The sequence below is a fragment of the Erythrolamprus reginae genome, chromosome Z (assembly GCF_031021105.1).
Source record: "Erythrolamprus reginae isolate rEryReg1 chromosome Z, rEryReg1.hap1, whole genome shotgun sequence".
NCBI lineage: Eukaryota > Metazoa > Chordata > Lepidosauria > Squamata > Dipsadidae > Erythrolamprus > Erythrolamprus reginae.
In genome coordinates, this window is record NC_091963.1 from 110,429,430 (window position 1) to 110,446,744 (window position 17,315).

Consider the following 17,315-nt stretch of genomic DNA (forward strand, 5'->3'; position numbering starts at 1 on the left):
AAAGAAAAAGAGCAAGAAAGAAAGAAAGAAAGAAAGAAAGAAAGAAAGAAAGAAAGAAAGGGGGAAGGGACAGGAACAGAGGAAGGAAGCAAGGAAACTTATGAAAGGGGAGAGTAAGAGAGGAATGAGTGAAGGGAGGGAGGGAGGGAAGAAGGTGGGAAGGAGAAAGAAAAGAAGAAATAGAGGAAGGGAAGGTAAAAGAGAGAAAGAAAAAGAGCAAGAAAGAAAGCTGCAAGCACCCCCCCGAGCCCCCCAGGCCGGCTGCAACCTTTTAAAACACGTGCGCCGCTTCGCAGCTGTCTCCTGAAGCCGAACGCGGAAGTTAGCGTTTGGCTTCAGGAGACAGCTCCTTGGCGCTTGTATCTCGAATTTGGGCTTGTAAGTAGAACAAAAATATCTCTCCCCTCCCAGCTCTTATCTCGAGTTGCTCTTAAGTAGAGCAGCTCTTATGTCGGGGTTCCACTGTATAACATTGTAATTCTATGCTATTGTGGATGCCTGAATGTTCCAGCACTTAACAAGTAATTGATCAGGTGATACAAAAATCTGAATGAAAGATTGACATCCTTTTTTGGTAATACACAAGATTTATTGTCACAGTAAAAATGACAACTTTGATTCTATTTTTTATTTTTTTTATTTTTTCGTCAAACATATATAAGATAACAGATATAAGCATAAACGTGATTATGAATACAGGATAAGGATACGAATAAATGGGGACAATAGGACAGGGACGGTAGACACATTGGTGCACTTATGCACGTCCCTTACAGACCTCTTAGGAATGGGGTGAGGTCACAGTATACAGTCTAAGGTTAAAGTTATGGGGCTTTGTGGAAGTAACCACAGAATCAGGTAGTGCATTCCAGGCATTGACCACTCTGTTGCTGAAGTTGTATTTTCTGCAATCGGGTTTGGAGCGGTTTACCTTAAATTTGTATATATTGTGTACTCCTGTATTATCTGAGTTGAAACTGAAATAATCGTTGACAGGCAGGACGTTGCAGCAGATAATTTTGTGTATTACACTTAAGTCCGACCAAAGGCGGCGTAATTCTAAATTTTCTAATCCCAAAATTTCAAACCTGGTGGCATAAGGTATTCTGTTGTAAGCAGAGAAGTGGAGTACTCTTCTTGTGAAATACCTCTGGATTTCTTCAATTGTATTAATGTCCCATATACAGTAAGGGTTCCAGGCAGATGAGCTGTATTCGAGAATTGGTTTAGCAAAGGTTTTGTATTCCTTAGTTTGCAGTACAATATTACCGGAGAAGACGCTTCTCAAGATTAGGTTAAGAACTCTGAATGCCTTTTTGACAATGCTGTTACAGTGAGTTCTGGCACTTAGATCATTTGAGATGAGTACTCCAAGATCATTGATAGTGAGAGTCATCTACGTGGTTGTATCCACCCAGCTTGTATTTGATATTCTGATTTTTTATTTTTTTTTTGCCAATGTGTAAGACAGAGCGTTTGTTGGTTGATATTTGGAGTTGCCCATTGTTTGGCCATTGTGACACAAAAGGCAAGGTCTCTTTGTAGGGCAGCAGCATTGTCGGTGGTGTTGAATAGTTTTACATCATCAGCAAAGAGAACGCAGTTGCTTCTAATACTGTATGATCGCAAAGGTCATTTATGTAAAGTATAAAGAGTGTGGGTCCTAAAATGCTGCCTTGGCGGAAAAACCTCTCTCAAAGATTCCATAATTTCTTTCTCATGCTTCCAAGTTTGATTTGTTCACAGTTCTAAGAGCCTTGATTAATCTAAAAACTTCCTGAAAAAAATGGCATTGAGTGAACCAAAAGTATACTCATTATTTTTAATGGTGATCAAGTGAGACATAACTCCTTATGTTCTGGGGATGGAGCAAGGAATTTTCAGTATTGTCACTTAATATTAATAGAGTTGGCAAGCATTTGGAATAATTGCTGCACCAAACATAAAACCTTTGTTACAGGTACTGCACTGGCTGCCAAAAGGCCTCCAGGTACAAATTCAAATTTTTGACCAAAAATAATTTGATTTTCAGGTACCTGCAGGATAGTCAACTTCAAGACTGTATCTGTGTTAATGTTGTGTCCTATGTGGATATGCTGAGGGCTTGGGAAATTGGGGATAGAGTGAGAAATGTTTTTCAGGAACTACATTTGCCCTTTGGAAAATCTTTGCCTTTCAGAACTGGAGATTAACTTTGCCTATGAGTTTCAGAAATCTAAAAAGCAGAACTATTCTGAAGGACATCAGTTGATTGAAATCCAATCATGATATGTCTCTTAATAATGACATTGTTATGCTAAATTTTAATTATTTTGCTTTTTTTTTTGTTTGCCTTTACTTATAGTAATCTAATTTATTCAACCATCCATTTCACAGACAAATAGCTCTTATCACTGTGCTACCGTTTTGATCTTGATTTTAAATTCATATGCCCTGGTCCTTCTGATATGTGGCAGAAGGAAAAGACGTAAAAACCAAATATTCTTTGTTAGATTGAGAAATGGTATCTGAAGAAATGGTATCTTCAAAAGTAAGCTCACCTCCACTATCAGTCCGCTTCAGTGCTCCATCTTTATGAGGACATAGCTCACATCTCTGTACATTAAAACAAAACAAAAAAACACACAAAAAGATCCAAGGTTAGGAGTGATAACGTACTTTCAGGGTTCCAGAAAGTTACAGTATAATTCTCATTATTCTTGATCCGATAGAAGAACACCCAAAGTTCTTCGAGGCAGCACTTAGTTCTATAAACATGAGAAAACTGGATGAAAATATATTTTAAATCATACATTTTAGAGAAAATTTGCTGGAAATTTACATTTAAATGTATTATAAAAACTAGAAATCAAATAGATTTTAAAATAAAGAAATATGAATAACATCTTGCTTGGAAAAAAAATATTGTTTTCAGCACTGTTATAGGTCGATCTTCAACTAGGAAGGTTATGGATACTTTTTTGCTTTTAACCATACTCTATTCCTTAATTGCATCACAATGTGCCCCTAAAAAAACTCATGCAAATTATCTAAACCCAAACATGATCTTATTTTGCTAATTCTGCAGTGTTTTAATTTGATTCAGTTTTAACACAATGGACCAGCATTAATTGAGCAATGATCAATGTAAGGCAAATAAATTTACTCCTCAAATTGTTGTTCCACAATTTCTATTCCCTATTCCCTTGTTAACTTGGCAACTTTAAAGACTTGAGGATTTCAACTCCCAGAATTCCCCAGCCACCTATGAGGACCTCTGCCTTATCCTTGATCTTAGCCACATTGGATAGTCCTTCGCATATACTGATTCCTTATCCCAAAAGAAAAAAGAATTTAAGAGGAAAAGTATCAGGTTTAGATAAGCCCTAACCAGCCTGGAAGAAGGGCCAACCAATAAATGAGAGGAATAAATTGAGGAATTGGATTTGGGAAGTTAGGTCTATTTCACACAAGGATAGAAGAGAGTAGAGTAGAATAGAGTAGAGAAGAAGATAGAGTAGAATAGAGTAGAGAAGATAGAGTAGAATAGAGTAGAATTAGGATAGGATACGATAGGAGAGGAGAGGAGAGAATAACAGAGTTGGAAGGGATCTTCTAATCCAACCCGCTGCTTAGGCAGGAAACCTTACACCAGTGATGGCGAACCTTTTTTTCCTTGGGTGCCGAAAGTGCCTATGGATGTGCTTTCATGCGTGTGAGAATGCCCACACCCATAATTCAATGCCTGGAACAGGGAAAATGGTCCCCCCCCCCGAGGCCATCTGGAGACCTGCCCATTTCCCTTCTCTGGAGCCTGGCAAGGGCAAAGATTCCCTCCCCCATTCCCCCAGAGACTCTTTGGAAGCTGAAAATGTCTTCCCATAGCCTCTGGGCAAGCCAAAAATCAGCTGGCCGGCATGCACATGCCCATTTGAGCTGAGCTAGGGTAACGGCTCAAATGCCAGCAGATATGGCTCTATGTACCACCTGTGGCACCTGTGCCATCACTGCCCTACACCATTTCAGACAAATGGTTATCCAACATCTTCTTAAAAACTTTCAGTGTTGCAGCATTCACAACTTCTGGAGGCAAGCTGTTACATATTAAGTGTATGTACATTAGTCTCGAGAGACAACTGAATAAAAATAAATGAGAGGAACTAAAGTAAGAGGTCAGTGTATATCAGGTTGCAATTTGCAATTGAAAAGACCCTTCCACTGTCTTTGGTTCAAAACATTTCTGCTCCAGATTTATTTATTTATTTACTTACTTACTTACTTTTCTTACTTACAAATAGATAGGGAAATTGTATCTCTTTGAGGCAAGGAGAGGCCAGGTACCCAAACCCTAACCCAAACCAGCGGGAGCAGTGGGGGATTGAGGTAAGTACTTGCATTTTTTTTGTCTATATCTGCCTTGGGGGGACATATACCTGTTTACCCTCTTTTAAACTTAAGAGAGCTAGTTTACCGGTTGTCTTTGAAATAAATATTCTAAAACATTTAATCTACTGATGCCTCAATTGATATAATTTTATTGCCTTCCATTTTTATAAGTTACCAGTAGCCACTGCATTTTCCACCCTCGACTTATATTGAAGTCAATAAATTTTCCCAGTTTTTTGGCAAAAGTAGGTTCCTCGGTTTATAATCGGGTCGACTTATACTCGAGTATATATGGTAAAAATGGAAGGCAATAAAATTATATCAATTGAGGCATCAGTAGATTAAATGTTTTAGAATATTTATTTCAAAGAGAACCAGTAAACTAGCTCTCTTAAGTTTAAAAGAGGGTAAACAGGTATATATCCCCCCAAGGCAGATATAGACAAAAAAAAATATGCAAGTACTTACCTTATTTAAACAAGTATAGGATTGTAGTTTATATAAGCATAACATAAGTAGTAAGTAATGATAAAAGAAGAAAATAGGACAGTAGGATAGGGACAGAAGGCACAATGGCACGCTTATGCATGCTCCTTTTATTAGATTATTAGGGGGGAAAGTAAATGTGAAGCATTTTGCCTGCCAGCCTGCTCACCTACTCCTTACTTAAACAAAACTTAAAAACTATCCATGAATCTACCCACTTTTCGCAGAAGTTGCCCTGCAGTCTACCCAACTACCAAGGACAGGAGACAATTCTTAAAGTAAACTGAGTTTACTTTATTTAATGGAGACAAATTCTTTTGGAAGACAGTGAGGAATTAGAGTTCCTACAATTCTTAAAAGCATCATCATCTTGTTAGTACTATTTAATAATGTCTTGGTATAAGACTATACTTGAAACATTGCATCCAGGTTTGGTTGCCACAATATAAAAAGAACTTTGAGGCTCTAGAAAGAACGCAGAGAAAGCAACAAAGGTGATTAAGGGACTTGAGCTTGGGTGGGCTCCTCCCGGTTCACACCCGTTTGCCTGAACCAGTAGCGACCTGCTGGTAATGTCACAATGACCTCACCAACCTGGTTTGGTCAGGGCCGGTTCGTGGGTACCACCACGAATTGTTTTGGTGAGCATGCACAGAAACTGAGTTTCCGGCACTGTGTATGCGGTCACCATCTTGTTTTCAGCTTTAAAAAAAATAATAATAATTTTTTTGGCATTGCACAAGTGCACGCTCATGATGCGTGCCCGCATAGGATAGGAAGAAGCGAACTGACAATGAGGTAAGTTAGAACCCAGCCCTACTGCGGGGGGAGGGCTGCCCGGCCCATAGTCCCATCCCATTGCCAGCCAGCATCTCCCAAAGGCTGCGGGGGAGAGGGTGGGAGAAGGAAGTCCAGCTAGAAACATTCCAGGTGGCCCTGTCCTGCCACTAGCCAGTGTCTCCCAAAAGCTGTGGAGAAGAATGGGGAGAGTGCATCCCAGCTAGAAGCTTTCTGGGCTTGTGTACCCCTCTCAGTGCCAGCCACTGTCTCCTGAAGGCTGCGGGGATAGGGTGGGGGAAGAGGGCAGCCCGGTTAGAAACTCCCAGGCTGGCAGCCCCATCCCACCACTGTCCAGTGTCTCCGGAAGGCTGCGGGGGCACGTGGAAGAAGACAGCCTAGCTAGCAGCTTTCTGGGCCGGGAGCCCCCTCACGTCGCTAGCCAACATCTCCTGAAGGCTGCGGAGACAATTAAATGTGGTTGCCTTAACATTCCTACTTGTTCTCTGGCTTCCCACCACAGTTGAGCCCACATGGGCATTCTTACTTGGATGGCTCTCCACCTGTGCTCCTCTCCTGCCATTTGATTCGCCCATACTCCTCTCCTTTCACCTGGGGCATTTTCCATATAGTTATGTGGGACATTTAAACATACATCCAGGCAGGCAATTTGCACGCTGGGGAGGGGCTTGGGGAAGTCTCAGAATTTTGCTTTGATGTGCATGCAATGATCCTATGGGGTGTGTTCAAAGGACAGTGTTGGGGACCCCTGCTCCGTAAAAAGAAGAGTTGATTATTGATTTCAAATCATCTGGGAGTGGAAGAAGGATGACACCATCTTGTTGTGTATTCAGAATTTGTAGGTAGATAATACATAAGTAATTGATTGATGGTGGAAGGGAATTGAGGAACTATTGTCTATTTTTCTGTTCATTCAAAATCTGCAACACAACTATTCAAGTTCTAAGCATGAATTGAAAAAAGGTTAAATTTATTCAATAAATGAGAAAAATGACAGCTAATGATATTTATGGATATATTGCTCTTTCTTTCTCAGTAAGTTGCCAGTAATATTGCATTAGTGTTGAGTACATGCAACTAGTTCATTATTGTCCATTAATTGCTTCTAGCAGAAAATAAATCCTAAACATATAGTTCCATAATGATAATAAATTATATTTTTAGCATTCCTTTCCTACAAATCTTCAGACTTAATAAGGATCTAAACCCCAAGTATCTTGTTTAGAACTACCAGATGTTTTTCCCCCCTAGAAAAACAATTTCCACTAATCAAATTAATATTTAAAACATAATTGTCATTATTTCCTATGATGGGATTAATATAATTTCTGACTCTGCATTAGTGCTTTAAAGAAACTAGCACAAAATATTTCATCTTTAAATGTGCTGGCAATATAACAGGGTGTTCAAGCTTGGGTAGAACAACAGGGTCAGAAACTTAGGCGAGAAGGTGATTTGAACGGAACCCCTTTATTTAGAACAGCTGTCAACAGGACAAAGCAGTAACCTGCCCAAGCAAGCCTCTGTCAGGCTGCTATTTATATGGTGGCTGTCAAAACTGGTAGCCAATAATGGGGTTGTTATTTTCCCATTGGCTGAGCTGTCCACAGCCAGCCAGTAGGAAAATAGCTCTTAGCTGCTAGGTAGATTTTGAGCATGGAGACGCAACACTGGACATCCCTTATTTATTAAAATAATTTATATTCCGCTTTTTCACAATCAGAATGACTTGCAATAAAATATGAAACTTCCACTTAGAAAAGGGTAGAACATACAAGTTCAATTTGGCAGTTCATATCTCACCAAGCTCAAGGTTGACATGGTCTTCCATCCTTTCAAGGTGGGTAAAATTAGAACCAAAAATTGTGGGGCCTAATTGCTATTGCCTAATTGCTATAAGCCTAATTGCTATTGCTATGCAATATCTTCTGCTGAGTCATTGGATTACTTTCCATAAGACTAAATGAGAAAAAAGGTGTCCCTTTCAATAAATGTCAGTGGAATTTACATAGCAACATACTTTGTCAACTCTGTCCATTATTGCAATTTCAAACTGACAATTTTTCATCTGCAGAAATTTATTATATCACTGTTATCGCCTCATCTACTATTTTAAAAAACAGGATTAGCTTGAAGCTCATTAAATGCTTAAATTTTACTGGTAAGTATAAATTTGTCAAAATAAATGAAGATACTGACCAGGTTAGTATAAAGTTAGTATTAGGCTGTGGGTTTTGCCTCCCAAGGACAATTCTATCTGTCCGTCCATTACCCTGGGGGGGGGATTATTGCCCCCCTCGGAGAGGGTCCGCAACTTGGGCGTCCACAGCTAACATTGGAACATCATCTTTCGGCTATGGCGATGAGGGCGTTCGCACAGGTTCGCCTGGTGCACCAGATGTGGCCCTATTTGGACAGGGAGTCATTGCTCACAGTCGCTCATGCCCTCATCACATCGAGGTTCGACTACTGCAACACTCTCTACATGGGGCTACCTTTAAAAAGTGTTCGGAAACTTCAGATCGTGCAGAATGCGGCTGCGAGAGCTATTGTGGGGTTACCTAGGTTCACCCATGTCTCTCCAACACTCCGTGGCCTGCATTGGCTGCTGATCAGTTTCTGGTCGCAATTCAAAGTGTTGGTAATGACCTATAAAGCCCTACATGGCATCGGACCAGAATACCTCCGGATCCGTCTTCTGCCGCAAGAATCCTAGTGGCCGATAAGGTCCCACAAAGTAGGCCTTCTCCGGGTCCCGTCGACTAAACAATGTCGTCTGGCGGGCCCCAGGGGAAGAGCCTTCTTTGTGGTGGCCCCAGCCCTCTGGAATCAACTCCCCCCAGAGATCAGAACTGCCCCCATCCTCCTTGTCTTTTGTAAATTGCTTAAGACCCATCTATATCACCAGCCATGGGGGAATTGAGACATCTCCCCCAGGCTTATATAGTTTTATTTATGGTATGCTTGTGTTGTATGTTTTTTAAATAATGGGTTTTAGATATTTTCTTTTAAATATTAGATTTATTCATTGTGCACTGTTTTATTATTGTTGTGAGCCACCACGAGTCGTGGAGAGGGGCGGCATACAAATCTAATAAATAATAATAATAATAATTATTATTATTATTATTGTTGTTGTTGTTATTATTATTGTGTTTTTTAAAAGGTGTTTTAAAATCTGAAGCCATCCATTTGTTTTGGGTGGAGTCTAGGGATTATATAGAGTATTAAGAAAGAGAAAGAGAGAGAGAGAGAAGAAAGAAAGAGAAAGAGACAAAGAAAGAGAGAAAGAAAGAGAAAGAGGAAGGAAAAAAGAGGAAGGGAGAGACAAGAGAAAGATAAAGAAAGAAAAAGAAAGAAAGAGGAAGGGAGGGAAGGAAGGAAGGAACGGAGAAAGAGAGAGACAAAAAAGAAAGAACGTAGGATTAAATTGTATATTTTGGATGTTCAGTAGTAGTAAATGAATAGACAGGGAAATTGTATTTCGTTGATGTCTTTGAGGCAAGGAGAGGCCAGGCACTCTAATCCTAACCCTAACCTTTAACGCGAGTGATGTCAAGTTGGCCACGCCCACCCAGTCACATGATTGCCCAGCTATGCCCACCCAGTCTCCTGACCATCAAGCCACTCCCACCCAGTCACATGACTGCCAAACCAATCCCAGCAGGGAATCCCAGCAGCGCAAAATGGGTGCTTCGCTGGCAACAGAAGTCTGGAGGTGGGGTTTCCCAGTGAGGGGAACCTCAGTGAAATTGCAGCATCGCAAAAACACGGAAGTCCTTGAAACCCCACCTCCGGACTTCTGTGTTTTTGCGATGCTGCAATTTCACTGAGGCTCCCCTTGCTGGGAAACCCCACCTCCGGACTTCCATTGCCAGCGAAGCGCCCGTTTTTGCGCTGCTGGGATTCCCCTGCAGCATCACAAAAACACGGAAGTCCAGAGGTGGGGTTTCCCATGGAGGGGAGCCTCAGGGGAATCCCAGCAGCACAAAAACGGGGGCTTCGGCTGGCAAAAGGGGTGAGTTTTGGGCTTGCACACATTAATCGCTTTTCCATTGATTCCTATGGGAAACATTGTTTCGTCTTACAAACTTTTCACCTTACAAACCTCCTCCCGGAACCAATTAAGTTCGTAAGATGAGGTATCACTGTATTTGAGAGGTTGCTAAAAAAGAAGAGGAGGTCAACTTATTCTCCAAAGCACCTGAAGGCAGAACAAAAAGTGATGGTTGAAAATTTAGCAAGGGGAGAACCAACCTAGAACAAAGGAGAAATTTCCTGACAGTTAGAACAATTAATTAGTGCAATGACTGGGCTCAAAAGGCTATGATTACTCAAACACTAGAGGTTTTTATGAAGAGACTGGGCAACCATTTATCCGAAATGGTATAGGCTTTCCTGTTTGAGTATGGGGTTGGTCTAGAAGATTTCCAAGGTCCTTCCCGATTGTTATTCTGTTAATCTCTAATCTTGAACTTATCTTGAACATCTGAAAACTATCGATCTCTGACATTTGGAATCCAGCTGCAGACATTCAAAAGTAAAAGTAATCTCCCTAAGCATTCAGACCCATATTATTACTTATACATGTTACTTTGTTTTAGCCAGCAAAACAGAAGCTGTGGGGTGATCGTTCCAGGAAAACTGTATTTGAATTTAATTCAAGATTCTCTGTGACTAATAAAGAGTTGGTATTGCCTTAACTACAGTGGTTCTCAACTGGGGGTCGGGGGTCGGGACCCCTTTGGGGGTCGAATGACTCTTTTAGAGAGGCCACCTAAGACCATGGGAAAAGACAAATTTCCCACGGTATTAGGAAATAAAGCTTCTATTCTGGCACCTTGGAACATATTTTTACAATCCAACTAATCAGGCATTTACAGTGGGGGTGTCCCTCTGACCTTCCTGCCAATCAACTTAAAGCTCTGTTGGTGCTAGAGTTATGGTTGCGGGTCACCACAACATGAAGAACTGTATTAAGGGGTTGCAGAATTAGAAAGGTTGAGAACCACTGCGTAGGATACACCTTGATTGTGCTGATTTGGAAAATGGAGGTGGCTGTTGCTTCAATGGGCGTTATCAAAAATGGATTAAAGTTACTCTATGGCCTGCACTGTCCGAGCTAATGCACTCTGCCCTCTTTTTCTGCTCTTTCTCTGAAAACCCCTCCAGCCAAAAACATTTCTGAAAACAGAGACAAAAAACCATTTCAAAGCGTATTTCTAAGTAAAGTTTGTTTAGTGCGGAAAGCACAAGATGAAGGAAGCAGAAAATGAATTAAAGCATGAATAATGAATTAGACATATGTTGCTTTTTACAAAATAGTAGGAATAGGAATACAAACACACACACACACACACACACATACATGCACACACACCAAGCTATAGTGATTTATAGTACAGGTAATCCTTAATTGGTGGCTCCCACATTTAGCAACAGTTTGCCCTTACGATGGTGATAAACACATAATGTTGTAACCACATTTGCAACCTTTACAGATTGGTAAAGCAGAGAAAAGGTGAGATAAAATAATAAGTATAATCAGTTTCACTTAGTGACTCTGACGTTGGTCCAATTATGGCCAGTAAACAAGGACTACCTGTGCTTGTTTTATATTTAATCTGATAACCAGAAGTCACTGCTGCAACCCTATGTTATAATGCATGGCTTTTCAATAGTAGAAAACTTGGATTCTGCAAGAACTTGATGAAATTTCATTTATTATTATTATTATTATTATTATTATTATTATTATTATTATTATTATTATTTAGATTTGCATGCTGCCCAACTCCAAAGGCACTCTCGGCGGCTCAAAACCAAAGAATAAAACATATGATACAACATTAAAGCCCCTTAAAATTTAAAATAATTTAAAACCAACAATTAATTAATTGACGGATGATCTCTGGCGGGCCCGGGATTGGGGTTTATCCTCTATCCTGGTACTTCTTGACCTCTCGGTGGCTTTTGATACCATCAACCATGGTATCCTTCTGTGCCGGCTGGAGGGATTGGGAGTGGGAGACACCGTTTTATGGTAGTTCTCTTCCTACCTCTGTGGTCAGTCGCGGTTGGTGTTAGCAGGGGGTCAGAGGTCGATTCCGAGTTTCCTCCCTTGTGGGGACCGACGCCTCTTGCCCCTGCTGTTTAATATCCACATGAAACCGCTGGGTAAGATCATTTGAGGGCATGGGGTAAGTTACCATCAGTATGCTGATGACACTCAGCTATACATCTCCATCCTGTGTCACTTAGTGAAGCAATGAAGGTAATGTGCCGGTGTCTGGAAGCGGTCAGGGTCTGGATGGGCATTAATGGGCTCAGACTCAACCCCAACAAGATGGAATGGCTATGGGTTTTGCCTCCCAGGGACAATTCTAACTGTCCATCCATCACCCTGGGGGGGAGTCTTTACCCCCCCCCCCAGAGAGGGCCTGCAACTTGGCCGTCCTCCTCGATCCACAGCTGAGTTTAGAAGACCATTTCTCGGCTGTGGCGAGAGGGACGTTCACACAGGTACACCTTATGTGCCAGTTGGATAGGGAGTCACTTCTCACAGTCACTCACGCCCTGATCACCTCTAGATTCTATTACTGCAATGCTCTCTACATGGAGCTGGCTTTGAAGAGTGTTCAGAGACTACAAATTGTGCAAAATGCAGCCGTGCAAGCTATGGTGAGGGTACCAAAGTAGTTTCTGTGATGTAGCTAGGTCTAAAGCCGGATTGAAAAGGGTCTAGATAATCCATTTCATCCAATGACCATAGGAGCTGGAGTGCCACCACTTTCTCTAAAACCTTTCCCACAAAGGAGTTCTCCAAGTTCCCTCTCGAACCCTTCAAGGTCCATTAGACATCTGGGGCAGAACCACTTAATTGGCTCCACCTCGCTGCAATGGAGGAGTGGTGCCTTAGTCTCAGCAGGAAATGTTCTGACTACGACAAGGGTGAAGCATCTATACCCCTTAATTCCAGATCCTATCTCCACTGCCCCGAGAGAAACACAAGATCCAGTGTGTTCCCACTCCCCATGAGTCGGACCCTGAACTACTTGAAATGGGTCCATGGTTGTAATAGAAGCCATGAACTCCTAAGCTGCCTCTGAGGATTTGCCAAATGAAGGCAAGTTGAAGTCCCCAAGCACCATAAGCCTGGGAACTCACCCTCCTTGTCTTTCGCAAATTACTTAAGACCCATCTTTGTCGCCAGGCATGGGGGAGTTAAGTTATTCTTTCCCCCTAAGCTATTACAAGTTATGCATGGTATGTTTGTGTGTATGTTTGGTTTTTTATAATAAGGGTTTTTTAGTTGTTTTTATTAATTGGATTGTTCATGTTGTTTTACCACTGTTGTTAGCCGCCCCGAGTCTGCGGAGAGGGGCGGCATACAAATCCAATAAATAATAATAATAATAATAATAATAATAATAATAATAACAACAACTCCACTGCCAACCCGGCTACCGGTTCTAGCAGCACAGGCAAGGTTGTTGCAATGCAGCTGGGAGGCAAGTAGATCAACAACAAACCCAACTGAACCCCTGAGTCCAACCTCAAGAGGAAAGATTCCCATTCAACATACTCTTAGGTAGCGATCCTGCGAGGACTAAGACTATTCTGGACAATAATTGCCACTCCTCCACTCCTTCCCTGGAGGCTGGTACAGAACTTGAAACTGGTCTGGGCACATTTCCAAGAGGGGAACATCCCCCTCATGGCCCAGCCAGATCTTGGTTAGAAGAGAGGTTAAGGGCAAATAAATAAATAAAACCTCTCAAACATAGCTAATTTTCTATCAGTGAAGCTGGATCAGGGGTTCCTGCATTTATTTTTAATTAATGTTTCATTGCTGAAGAAGTTTAAAAACCTCTGCCCTAATTGCACTAAATTTGTTTGGAAATTATGTTCCTGTTATCAACAAACAGGAAAGTGCCTTGTTTATTTGGTTAGCTGATTATTTTTCTAAATTAAAATTTATAAGTTGTTCCCATGAGTTTGTTTCCTAATGCTTTTGATAAAGGTTTTTTTAAAAAATCTGAAGCAACATTTATACACATTTTCACTAGCACCTGGAGTATTTTCTTTTCCTTTTTTTGAAGCTAGCATTGTGCAAACATTCAGCTTATTTCATGGGGTTTTATTTGTGTGCATAATTGGGGGAAGGGGCAAAATCCAAATAATGGGAGTTTCCATTTGTAATCTTGCAGCGGTTCTCTTTTTTTCTTTTTTCTTTTTATTTGTACTAAATAAGCTCTGTTAAGCGAGAAAAAATAAAATAACTGCATAATACATGTTATCTCCCTTAGTTAGGTACTTTCTGAAAGAGCTTGCTTTTAACATTTGAATTCGGTAAAAGGCAGAAAAGCTGCATTTAAAATAATTTATAAATGGTTTGCATAATTTTGATACCAAATATTATAAATAAACAAAAACAGCAAAATCCACATTCTGGACAGAGAGCACCACTGGTTTAAAAAAGGGATAAAAGATGCATGAAAAAGGCAGAAAAGCTGCATTTAAAATAATTTATAAATGGTTTGCATAATTTTGATACCAATTATTATAAATAAACAAAAACAGCAAAGTCCACATTCTGGACAGAGAGCACCACTGGTTTAAAAGAGGGATAAAAGATGTTAACATAAAATTTATCTTAACATCAAGCAGCTTTCCCTTAACAGAAGGAAAGAGATAAGACATCACCTATCTCCTATCTAAAACTCAGTCCTTTCAGCATTTCCAAGAAAATTTCACCCCTATTTGCACAAGTGACAATATAGGTGACCCTTAGGGCGCCAGATAAAACCCCACTGTCCCCAAAAATTCGTAGGGAAAGTGCTAACGGCCAGATGACTGCAAAGAAATGTGATTCTTCCAAACCCCTCCTCCCATTCTGGCAGAACTAATCCTTCCATTCTGCCAGAATCAATTAAGTATCTTGGATGAGAAATAAAACTTCCTCAAGGGAAAAAAAACCCAGTCTAGTTGCCTTTTGAAAAAGTACCTTTGAGACAACTATGACCTGGAAGATCGAGAAGCTCCACAAACTAAATAAATTAATAAATGCCCCAATGGGCATTTAGAAGTAACAAATTCCTTATAATTTAAATCCATGTGAACAATCCAGAAATAGTAAAAGGCATATTTTTAAACAAGAATCCAAAAACTTGCAATATGAACCCAGCTTGGAACAATGCAACTCAATTGTCTTGCAATAATCAATAATATTATACTACCGGGGTAGGGCTGCCCGTCGCCGGCACTACTAGTGCAGTCCTGATGGCGGGCGCAGGTGGCGGCATGAGATTCAGCTTCCTGCGCATGCGTAGAAGCTGAATCTCATGCGAGGACAGTTGCGTGCACTAGATTATGCCAATTTTCAGCGATTGCTTTCCTTCTGTGCATGCGTGGAAGCAAAAAATAAAAATAAAAAATCGACTAAAATCTCGCATGTGCGGGCATCCGCGCAGAAGCTGAATCTCACACCGACGTGTGTGCCTGCCTGCTGGTCAGCTGGAGCTCCATTTTTCCAACTGCAACTGCGCATCTGACTGTACCGGCTGCAGCTCAATACTGTATACTGCCTACTACTGTGCTTCCCTGAAAATAAGACATGTCCCTATAATAAGGCCAATTAGCCTTTTCACAGCGCATGAGCAGAAATAAGGCCCCCCTGAAAAGAAGGCTCCCCAACTACTTTCTGGGGAAAGGGAGGGACATGCCAGGATCCGTTCTTTTTGCACAGGCACTCTTTTAGCTGGGTGAGCAAAAGTGAGAGTAAGCGAGAAGCAGGTGTGTGCACACCATGCGGGACTAGCTCGGCTCCTCTGGGCTCTGCCTATGGTAATTTGAAATGCTCCTGCCTGCAAGGAGGCAGCGTGGCAGGTCGGGTACAGGAAGCCCACAAGTGCAGGGCTTGAGCAGCAGACGGGTACATCCAGTCTGTCCCTGTTTCCACCCTTCAGGTTTGCCTCCTGCTGCTGGCTCCCTCCCTTGCTCGCGGGCTCAGGCCACTAATCCTCCACTTACCCTCCCCATGTCCTTCAGACAGGGGGTGCAGGCAAGGGCGGTATGTAGGAATCTCCTGCAGGAACAGCCACCCAGTCCTCAGTGTTGTGCCCACAGTCCTCAGTGTTATGCCCACAGTCCTCGGTGTTGAGCCCCACTGCCTCCAGCTCTTCAGCAAAACAGGAGGGGGAAGAAACTCTCACGGGCTGCCTGAGGCAAAGCACCAGTCTTTCCTCCTTCCTTCCCTTCCCACTCTCTCTCAGCAGGAACCTTTTGGCTACACACAAGAAATATTTCTCTTCCAAACTTCGCCAGAAATGAGTCTTCGTAAGACTCATTGCACCTACGTAGCCTCTTGGAGCGAAAGGGCATGCAGCCAAAAGGTTCTTTCTTCTGATGCGGCGCATTTGGAAGAGACAAGGAAGCATGAGCTCGGCTGCTCTGATGCTGACCCCGGCTAGAAGTTTGGCTGTCAGCTCAGCTTTCTCAGGCAGCTTCTTCTCCCACCCACTTTTCTCAAGAGCTGAATGTAGGAGAGGGCCAGTGGACACAAGACTGAGGAACGCAACAGAGCTACAAGTCTCAGGTAGGACGCATGTCTCACAGCCTATCCCGTCCCACCCAACCTGCCACCCCCAAATTGTGCCCCATCATAAGACACACATCCAACCTGATATTTGTAGCTCCATCACATTCCTTGGGTGCAGAGAATCCAATTGTAAAAGAAAATTTCTCACAAGTTCGAGAAGTTTGATTGAACTTGCTTACAATGGGCTTCTCTGGACACAATGCTGAGGAGTGTGATGAAACTACAAGACGCACATCTCGTGGCCCAACACATCCCACCTGCCAGAAATGAGTCTCTGGGAGACTCGCCATGCCACCGCCACTGCCTTGTGGAGCAGGACTCTGCAAGCCTTATGCCATTTCATCCATGAAAGGCGCAGCGCCCCAACTGAGCTGTTCCATTATCAGTTCTGCAGTTCACGCATGCAACAACACAAGAAGCCATGAAGAGTCCTGCTCCCCGAGGCGGTTGCAGCGGGCCAGCCGCTTGGCTGGCACCAAAAACAAGGAGTGGAGGCGGTGGCAATGGGACATCCAGTCCCACGTTCTCTGCCTACTGTATCTCCAAAATAATAACCCCCCCCCCCCCCGATAATAAGGCCAAGGCCATATTTTGGGGTTCAAAAATATAAGGCTCTGTCTTATTTTGGGGAAAACACTGTAACATTATAGTAATCTGCTATATTTAGATTAATCAACTACTGATTTATCACATATCCATTTCTTAAAGTCACTTCAGATCAGCATTCAATTCTGACAACTTCCTCCTTCTAGATGCCTTTTAATATATAAAGGATGACTATAATCTGTGCACTTTCACTACCAATACATGAGAAATTTGCAAACATGATTTTTATCCCTTAACTTTCATTGAGGTGTATGAAAATGTGTATGATTGCATGTGTATGTGTTTGATTTTAAAGGAAATGAAAATATTTCAGCGTAATTAAAAATTCTACATTTAGATCAGGACATAATCTGATTAATTTATATCCTGTTAGTTCACAAAGGCTGAGAGGCCATATCAAAAGTATTAATTTTTGCACAAGAAAGTATACAGGATTTTTACCTTTCATGTTTTGTGATAG

At 41.7% G+C, this 17,315-nt stretch overlaps 1 protein-coding gene across 5 annotated transcripts in view; it reads right to left on the bottom strand.

The window, feature by feature from the left end:
* MLLT6 (MLLT6, PHD finger containing) overlaps window positions 1-17,315 on the bottom strand; it is a 165,489-nt gene that overhangs the window by 119,570 nt on the left and 28,604 nt on the right. For all 5 annotated transcript variants that reach the window (XM_070729837.1, XM_070729838.1, XM_070729840.1 and 2 more), the window contains exon 3: window positions 2,541-2,595. In XM_070729837.1, the coding sequence (XP_070585938.1) occupies window positions 2,541-2,595 (55 nt within the window). The remainder of the gene's footprint in view (window positions 1-2,540; window positions 2,596-17,315) is intronic.